At 31.2% G+C, this 10,244-nt stretch overlaps 1 protein-coding gene across 1 annotated transcript; it reads left to right on the top strand.

The window, feature by feature from the left end:
• Nucleotides 1–222: 222 nt before the first annotated feature.
• LOC142358289 (uncharacterized) lies at nt 223–3,168 on the top strand. The gene is made up of 2 exons (XM_075409719.1): nt 223–710; nt 2,844–3,168. Exons 1-2 carry the CDS (start codon nt 416–418, stop codon nt 2,996–2,998), a joined length of 450 nt encoding a protein of 149 aa, XP_075265834.1. The 5' UTR covers nt 223–415; the 3' UTR covers nt 2,999–3,168.
• The last annotated feature ends 7,076 nt before the right edge of the window (nt 3,169–10,244 follow it).

Here is a 10,244-nt window from a genome sequence, read left to right as displayed (position 1 = left end):
GCTTGTTTTCATGCAAGAATGCAACCAAGAACTAAGCAATGATTTGTATGAACCATATACAATCTTTGCATGAGTGCTGAGAGTTAAGAATAAAACGACGGTTCTATATTTAGAACCGACGAAAACCGACACTTCTTACGTTTCTAAACCGGCAAAAACTGACGCTTCTTGCGCATAAATATCGACGAAAACCAATCAAAACGACGAAAAAAAAATGTAAGACCTTTGATCGGTTTTGGCGAATATAAAGCCGATGAAAACCGACTAATATGTTTGAATCCGACGAAATTCTCAAATGCTGCCCCCGGGATTTTATCTGGATTGCTGCTTTTAGATCTACAAAATACCCTTCACTGACACTTCCCTCGGATCCCTTCCTGCTAACCCCTTCGTCTCCAAATCATCAACCAATGAAATGACAGGAATCACTTTTTCGCCTTCATCTGGCAACCTACTCTACGTAGACCTGGGTTACGTAATGATGACCACACGAGGCAAAGTTGCCGAAATGCCAATTATGTATTCATACAACACGAAACTTCTGGCTGTTGAAACTGGTGAACAAATACCTGATGGATCTTCATCCTGTTTGAACAAAGATTGTGGAGATCATGGAATCTGTGTTGAAGTGGAAAATCAACAAATTGTTTGTGTTTGTTCACTCGGGTTTTCACGGGAAGATGCGACCCGCGTTGATTCAAAGTGCACAGGCAATTTTGTTCACTTTGTTTTCATTAATTTGTTCACTCTGCTAAATTTGTTAATGCATATATTTTGCAAATCCTAAGAGTTTTTTTTTGAAGACATGAGAGAGATGTCAAAAATTTAGCCTACAGCTAATATAAGTTTGGCGATTTTTTTCTATTTATTTTCTAGTATTTCGCAATACTTAACTTTTCAATGCAAATTATAATTTTCTGCTGACAAACCGCTAGAAATTTGCCGTCAAATATATTGGCACGCCACATTTTTGCTTAAAGTGAAGTAATAATTATTTAAATTTTATTGAGTTACAAATAACAGAGAACTCTCAATGAATGTGAAAAGCTTCCAGCAAATTTTACAATTGCTGACAAAAACTGAGAAAGCTGATATTTAGTTTTTAACTCAATTTATTCAATTTCGTCATATATGCTCTGCTTTATCATTCAGTTTCGTCCCGTATGCGAGTCATTTTTGAAGGTTTTTCTCCGTTTCCTTTTTTCCGTGTTTTTGTTCTTAAATGAAAGTATATACTCCTAAGAGTAAAAAAAGCGCGCGACGTTTGTTCAAGTAGTTGTTCATTGTGCCGAAGCGAAGTTTAGCCGAAAATATAGACCAGTTATAATCTTAAGAACTATAAAAAATTTTCACAAAATATTTTTTGTTTTTCTTTTCAACCAAATTGTTTACATATTCTTTTAACCTCTAAAAAAATTTGTAACCGACACAAGCAACGCTTTATGTTTGTTTCCCAAAAATTCTTTTCGGCTTAAATTGTGTTCCACTTTTTGCACATCCCGTTTTTTTTCCTTTTGCATTGTTCATGCATATGAAAATGGTTTGGCTTAAAACATGTCTGTGTTACAATTTTTTAAAACGTTTCAGTTTTACATTTGTGGTAAAATATCAGTATGTGTATTATATGCATTTTATACACACTAAAGAACACGTCTAAAGTCTATGGAAAAACTACAAGTACTTTCCTTGCAAGTTGGAAAAAAACACTATTTAAACAGTTTAGATTTTCCTCGAAAAATAACAAAACACTGCTATAAAATAAATAACAAAACCAATTTAATAAATTCCCAATCCTTGAGTTTTAATTTCTGAGAAAAGCTCCAAAATAATTTTGGTAGAATAATTTTTGATTAAGCCTTTTTCCATTGGTTTTTATACGAGTTTATATACGAGTTTTTAAGTTATTTTTGTCGGAGCAACTATTTGATTAATTAATTTGAGCATTTCGGTTTTTGCGTAATTGAACGAAACCTGGTTTATACAAACACATTAAAAGCTTTCAAGTTGCATTCTACAAAGCATGAATATACTTGTTTTGCAAAACCATGAAATAAACACGTTTCAATCGAAAACCAACTTATACACCAGGTTATAATAATTACCTTTCCACGCGATTGAAAGCTATTAATAGTCGTGTTTCAACGGGTCTTACCAATTAACAATTTACGTAGTTTTGGTAATAATGCTTTGAGTTATAAATTTTATTCTTATACATTTCTTACCATTTGGTTTGACGTCATTTGCAAAAATAGATAAAATTTCTTGGCTCAAATATTCAATCTTTTTTCATGCTTAAGAGCAATTTAATGTAAAAAGAAAGTGTATGCGTGAATAAAGCTGTTTATATGCAAAGCTCCGAAGCTAAGACTTTATTTAATTGATAAAATTGACTTCAGATTTTTTACTTTTGTAACGTAATGTTAGCTGACCGTCCTTACGTATAAACCACACCACGATTTTCAGATGATTCAAATTTTAACCGCGTGGACAAAATATTTTCAAAGTTATTTTATCGAAAGGCATTTTTTATTCATTTGATTACATTTTTAAGTTTTTTACACAATTATGATTGTACAATTTTGAGCAAGCACGATTTTTAACAAAACGAAAACTTTGAAATTATTTACAGAAAGTTACTAGTTATCTCTTACGCGAAAGCTTTTCTAATTATAACGAAACAATGGTCGCGGTGTCGGCGGCCTTTCTCAACAATATGCACCCTTTTAAGTCAGCGAAATATTCCCCCCAATTCATTTTCCTCAACTTATTCACACCTGTAAATTTCCCCCTGTTTCTGAGTCTTTTGTTTACATTACAAAATGTGGGAATCCATTCTGTTGCAGCAAATGGAGAAGATACGATTTACTTTGTAACTGGCCAGGAAAGCAGCCAATCAGATGTTTACACATGGACCCCAAGCAGTGACGGAACAGTAGCCGCGCCCGATGCTTACGTCACTGTTCAAGGTCAGAGCATTAGCGATGTTGACTTTTCTTGAGGATTCTTGAAATTGTGATATTTTTGAGTGGGCAGATAAAAATTGTTTGCCTACTCAGTTCAAGTGTTCGCCTAACCAGTGAATCCCAAATCCACCTTGATAACCTTGACTTCTCTCCCAACCTTTAAATAGTTTGTCAAGACATTGAAACATCAAAATTAGTCGCATAGACCTTTCTCAAGCAGATAAGCGAAATCTAACGTATCCTTTACGCGGGAAAAAGAATATCACAGTTCTTATCCACTGGTATCAATTGAGCTTCTTTTGGTTCAGTTGTTTGCTTGGAACCTTATTTCCTCAACAGCTAGTGACGCGGGCCCGATTAGACTCCAAACGTCACGATCGGATTTGTTTTGTTTTTCTTATCAATGAAGGAATTCTGAAAATACGCTTTAGAAGCGTAAAACAGGACTAACGCAAATTCTGTCAGTGTCAACTTCAACCTAAAAAGCGAAAATTCATGTATTAATGGTATATATTTTTTTTAAAAAAAGAATTTTCAAAATTTTTATATGACCACTTTAAACAAGTTACTGATTTGTTAATTATTAAAATTATTTTGACCTATGCACAGCGACAAAGTAACCGACGGGAAAAATTGCACCCATCTCAGCTCTAGTTCTCGTTGTTATTTTAAAACGTAGCTGTTTATACTTGAGTTCATTTCTTTCTGTCCAATTCTACTGTACTTTGCCTCCCAGTGCGACTGTAATAAACGAAAACAAACAAATTTTGAAATAGTTTTGTAGGATATTCTGCTCTTTTTTCTATAAATTTTAATAAGTCAGGGTTTTAGCAGGGCAGATACTTGTGAGGACCGTCCATCTTCCCTCTTCTGTTTCATTTAATAATGTTTTTGGTTTTTTCTTTTAATTATTACTTATGTATTAAATGTACCAAAGAAACTTATTCTTCACCTTCTTCCTCTTCTTCTTCTTCTCCTTCTTCTTCTCCCCCTTATTGTTGTTGTTCTTCTTCTCCTTCTTCTTCTTCTTCTTCTTCTTTTTCTTCTTCTTCTTCTTGTATATATATATATATATATATATATATATATATATATATATATATATATATATTTTATATATATATATATATATATATATGTGTGTGTGTGTGTGTGTGTGTGTGTGTGTGTGTGTAAATATATTTGACGTACAAAATCAAAAGATGGTGCAATTATTTGACATTTTTGTCAAAAAATTCCAGTTTTTTTTGTTCAGGAAAGTTTTTCTTGTTAGTATTTGAAAAATTTGAACCAATTGTAGTTTACCAATTATCAATTTATCAGATAATTTAGAAAACAGTGAAGCATAAATCTGTTGATCTGTTTCTTGCTCCTTTTCAGATTTGTGAAGTCTATTGTGATATAAATAGAATTCTAACGTGATTGTTTGACCTAGAAAAATAGTGATGGTTGTGTTTTTTCTAACAGTAGAGTCCATTTTCTATATATTTTTTCAAAAAATGATTTTGTGATATCAATTCTTGTGCAAAATTTGGGAATTTTTGGAATTATTGGCCATTATAAAAATTGATTGATATAATCTTAGGAACGTGTTTTTGGAAAACATAATTTTTTACTAAAACCGTTTACATAAAATTTTAGGGCTAACTTTCACATTTCTTCGCCGTGCGAGTTTTTGATTCGCTGACATTCATCAGAAGACGTATCTGCCAGCGAAAAATTTATTCAGAAACAAAGTTGCACAACAATTTGTTTGGGTTTTCCGCTCTAGTAGTTAATGTTTTCTGACCATCTAGTCAAACCAAATATTTGGAACTGTTTGTTATCGTTTTCACAACCTCAATTTTTTATTAATTTTTAATCTTAATTGTGTTTTTTCCAAATTTGCGTTTATTGAGTGCTGATATACCGCAAAAGTTTGCTTTAAACGTTTACTATGTTCAAAGTCGCAACAAAACTGAAACGGCGTTCTCTTATTTTTTGGGCTCTTTTTAAACTTTGATAATCTCTTATGCTTTTTATCGAAGCGGTCATAAATTACTATGAATAGTAAAATACTTTTTCGTTTCCAACTCTTTGGTTTTTTTCTCTGAGCAATTATTTTTTTGATTGGAGGCCTTAGCCAACCATACTAAAATACACTCTATGCTTATTTATGAGCTATAAAATTATTTGTTTTTAATTGCGTCGATTGGCGTATAGTTTTTAGCACTCATTACGTTGGGATTCTTCTTCGCATTGTTTTAAGTTCAGGTAATGCAATCATCCATCAAGTTTTCTTAGACAGACTGGTATCTTGTTCTCATTCAAAATTTTCCTTTCAAACATTTTTTTCTATTTTTGCTTTCCATAACAATTAATCTGAGTTTTTGTTTTTAATCAGTGGTTCAAGAGTAGACAATTATTTATCACTAGAAGGGGAGTAACTGAGAAGTGTTTTTCTAAATCAATTTTATCTCAGTGATTTTTGAAGCAGGAAATAAAATGAGTGAAAAATTGGAATGTTTGAGTTTCGATTAAAATTGAGGAGTGGAGAAAAAAAGAGTGTTTCATTGTTTCTACCACTGTTTTCGAGGAAATATGACATTGAGGCGTGAAAAAATTTTGTCCAAGCGAGGAAATTATTTTTTTTACGTGTCTAGAATCAGTTTTTACGTGTGTAGCTGTTTTTATGGTTTTGACTATTTTTTGATTAATAGCTTTGAATGAACTATGGTATTGGTTTTAGGGATTGTATTGATTGTAATTATGAAGTTTTGATTTTTCTATACGTCTTTCGGCTAATTGTGAGGTTTTCCATCTATTTTGAGATATTTGGACAATTTTTGCTTTTTTCAAACTTTGTTTTTTTGTGGCATTCGTTCGGAACTTTGAAAAGCCTATCTATCGGTTGTATTTTTAGTTACCAGTTGATTACAATGTTGCTGTCATAAAACATTGATCTTGCTGCAAAATTAGTTAAAACAAATTGGTCAATAGTAACTACTTTCCATTAAATTCTTGCTATTTTTTTCAATTTTTTTTTTCAAAATTGTTTGGTTTTTTAGCCAATTACGGCTTTGCTATTTTTTCGTGAGTATTTTGACGAACTTCGAGCTTTTAAAGCAAGGTATCAATCTGCAATTCTCATGTATAACAATATAATTTTATTTTTCTATGTTTTTAATTGGAATCTGGGACGAAAGATTTCATTAAAGAACTTTAGGTTTTGGTTTCCTTTTTTGAAGTAGATTCAACTAGTTTTAATTAGTAATGGTTTTCTGAAAGGGTTCATTTTGGATTTTATTTTGATCTCTGATCTTTTAAAGCAGTGTGCTCTTATCAATCTGCAATTCTGATGTATAAGGATGTAATTACATTTTTCTATTTTTTTTTTCAATGGAATCTGGGGCTGAATATTTCGTTAAAGGACTTTAGATTGCGCTTTTCTTTTTTCGAGTACTTTAAAATAGTTTCAATAGGCAATATTTTTCTGAAATTTGTTTTGTTCGTTTTCTATTGGATAGTTTCGCTGCCATCAATACCTTAAGATTTTCTTTGACTGGTTTTGTGATCTAATTGTGGTAAACTGTGTTGTTTGTTTGAAGAAAATTAGATTTTGAAGAAAGTTTGTGTGGAAAACTTTTGTAATATGTTTGTAATGGAGACAAGGCTAGTGACATTCTACCGTCATTAATTTGTACTCGCTTCCTTGTTTATTAGTTTATATATTGTTTCATGTCCTTTTGTAAATAATAACCAAATTAGTAGTTTAAGCACCGTCATTTGAATTACATGTTTCCTTAAATGTTTTCTTTCAGAGTCTGTGTCGTCAAATGAAGCTTTTTGAATCATTTGCACCAATAAAAGGTTGATATAATATATAAAGACATTTCTGATCCATGTTATAATCTACCAGACCAGAATGTCTATCTGCAGTTAATGATTTCGCATCTTTTCAAACAAGTTGATTGTTGGAGTACATGCCTTGAAAATTAACCAACGGAACATAAAATTGATTACTCCCCTTTGAGTTAATGCAATTTTGTCAGATCGGTGTTCTTAGGTACAAAACGTCGTGCTTTTAGTCTACTCCCTAAAAATTTTTGAGCAATCCTTACTGCCTTAAAATTTCAGATACATGTCACACAAGAATTACGATTTCACATAGAATTTAGCCCACTCGAACCAAGAATGTTATTTCACCGCTCTAGCACTTCCAATTTCAGTCTAACAAACTGGCAAAAATATATACAATAAAACTTTGTTTAGTCTCAAATTCAAATAAACAATGATGCCTTATAATGTGATTCACAAAACATTAAATTAGTCTTCTTTTCGACACCAAATTTACAGATCACGCAAAAGGCTATCTATTTTCTCCTTAATTTTATAAGAAAAGGTAAAAAATATATTTTAAAGTAAATTTTAAATGTTATACAGAAAGATGTTCTCAAACGCCATTTTGACCGTGCTTAAAGTCTGCTTATAATTGTGTCATAAGAAAAGTTTTCCCGCTCCTACTAACTTTTGTTCTTACTTATGAAACCTTTCATTTTCAAAATGATTTGATTGTAGATTAGGAAGTTTGGAGTAGTATGTGCAGGCGTACGTCACCGTGCCTCCGTGGTATTTCTCCTAACTAAAATGAGGTATACGTAATTTTTCACCAGCCTCATTTTTTTCAGTTATTTTTGTCTAAGCAATCTTTTCCTCTAAGAGAAAAATGCACGGTTGATGTTATCTTAAAAGGTAATTTTTTAGGTAATATTTTAGGTTGTCTATTCGCTTAAGTGCTTTAATGGACTTCATACTTTTTCGTCAAGGCGGTTTGCCCATTAAAGATTTAAAAAGATAAAGTTTCAGATATCCCAAAATCGGATTCAATGGTGCAATTTTTATTGGCTGGCAAAAGAAATGGAATGCAAAAAAATGCTTACTGTTCAACTTTTTTTTTCAATTTTGTTATCCGAGAAGACAGTATAAACCACGTTTTATAAACACAACTAAAAGACCAAGTTACAAGGTTTGCAAAATAAGTCGTTGAGAACTTTAAGCCCTGCGACTATATATATATATATATATATATATATATATATATATATATATATATATATATATATATATATATATATATATATTTAACGTACAAAATTGAAAGATGGTTCATTTCTCTGAGCAGTTTTCTCAAAAAATTTTGTGTTCTGGAATGTTTTTCTTGTTAGTATTTGCGAAAGTCTGAATCAATGGTAATTTACCAATTATCAATTTTTAGCAGACAATTTAGAAAATAGTCAAGCTTAACACTTTTGATCTGTTTCTTCCTCTGTTTCAGATTTGGGAAGTGTATTTTGATATAAAAAGAATTTTAACGTGAATGTTTGACCTAGAAAAATAGTTATGGTTGTGTTTTTTTCTAACAGTAGAGTCCGTTTTCTATATATTTTTTCTAAAAATGATTTTGTGATATCAATTCTTGTGCAAAATTTGGGAATTTTTGGAATTATTGGCCATTATAAAAATTGATTGATATAATCTTAGGAACGTGTTTTTGGAAAACATAATTTTTTACTAAAACCGTTTACATAAAATTTTAGGGCTAACTTTCACATTTCTTCGCCGTGCGAGTTTTTGATTCGCTGACATTCATCAGAAGACGTATCTGCCAGCGAAAAATTTATTCAGAAACAAAGTTGCACAACAATTTGTTTGGGTTTTCCGCTCTAGTAGTTAATGTTTTCTGACCATCTAGTCAAACCGAATATTTGGAACTGTTTGTTATTGTTTTCACAACCTCAATTTTCATTAAATTTTAATCTTATTTTTGATTATTTTATTTATTATTTTATTTTTTTCATATTTGCGTTTATTGAGAGCTGATGAACCGCAAAATTTTCTGGTAAATATTTTCTATGTTTATAATCGCAACAAATGTGAAACGGCGTTCTCTTACCTCTCGGGCTCTAATTCAATTTCGATAGGTTTTTGAGCTGTTTATGGAAGCGGGCATAAAATACAATGAATACTAAAATACTATTTTGTTTCCAACTATTTCTTTTTTTCTCTGAGCCATTATTTTTTGAATTGCAGGCCTTAGCCAACCATACTAATATACAGTCTATGCTTTTTAAGAGTTATACAGTTATCTCTTTATCAACTGCGTTGATTGGCGTATAGTTTTTTACACTAATTACCTGGGGATTCTTCTTTGCATTGTTTTAAGTTCAAGTCTAATCATCCAGAAAGTTTTCTCACAAAGGCTTGTATCTTGTTCTCGTTTAAAAAATTTTCTTCAAAACAATTTTCGTTTCTTTTTGAATGAACTATTGTAATAGTTTCAGGGATTGTTTTGATAGTAATTTTGAAGTTTTGATTTTGATTTGCGTTTCTTTGGCTAATTGTGAGGTTTTCCATCTATTTTAAGATTTTTAGGCCATTTTTGTTGCTTTTCGAATTTTGTTTTCTTTTGTTGCATTCTCTCGGAACTTTGAAACGCCTATTTATTGGAATTATTTTTAGTTACAAGTTTTATACAGCGTTGCTGTCATAAAACATTGTTCTTTCTGCGAAATGGGACAAAACAAGTTGGTCAATTGTACCTACTTTACATTATTTTCTTGCAATTTTTGAAATTTACTTCGAAAGTAGAGAAGTTTGTTAGCCAATAACGGCTTTGCTATTTTTGCTCGATCTTTTTCAATGATCATTGAGCTTTTAAAACAAGGTATCAACCTGCATTTGCGATATATAAGATATAATTTAGTTTTTCTTTGTTTTTAATTGGATCCCCGGACCAAACATTTCGTTAAAGAACTTTAGGTTTCCGTTTTCCTTTTTTGAGGACATGCAACTAGTTTCAGTAGGTAATTATTTGTGAAAGGTTTCATTTTTGATTTTATTTTGATCTCTGATCTTTCAAGCAGTGTGTTTTTATCAAGTTGCACTCCTGATATATATTGATGTAATTAAATTTTTCTTTTTTTTTCAATGGAATCTTGGGCTGAATATTTCGCTAAAAGGACATTAGATTGCATTTTTTTCGACTAATTTAAATTAGTTTCAATAGGTAATTTTTTCTGAAATTTGTTTCGTTTGTTTTCTCTTGGATAGTTTTTCTCCCGTCAATAGCTTAAAGATTTTCTTCGACTAGTTTTGTGTTATAAATGTGGTAAAATGTGTTGTTTGTTTGAGAGAAATTAGATTTTGAAGGAATTTTGTGTGAACAAGATTTTTAGTATGTTTGTATTGGAGACAACGCTGGTGAAATTTCACCGTCATTAATTTGTACTCGCTTTCTTGTTT

This window comes from Convolutriloba macropyga, unplaced genomic scaffold (genome assembly GCF_964194025.1).
Source record: "Convolutriloba macropyga unplaced genomic scaffold, txConMacr16.3 SCAFFOLD_1858, whole genome shotgun sequence".
In the NCBI taxonomy this organism is placed as follows: Eukaryota; Metazoa; Xenacoelomorpha; order Acoela; family Convolutidae; genus Convolutriloba; species Convolutriloba macropyga.
Note: the sequence above shows the minus strand (reverse complement) of the source record. Positions and strands in the feature narration are given on the sequence as shown.

What these genes read in the sequence shown, in the direction of transcription:
- LOC142358289 (XM_075409719.1), top strand. Translation starts at nt 416, where the DNA reads ATGACAGGAATCACTTTTTCGCCTTCATCTGGCAACCTACTCTACGTA. An exon ending in CGTTGATTCAAAGTGCACAG is followed by an intron (nt 711 to 2,843) that starts GCAATTTTGTTC and finishes ATTCTGTTGCAG; the next exon opens with CAAATGGAGAAGATACGATT.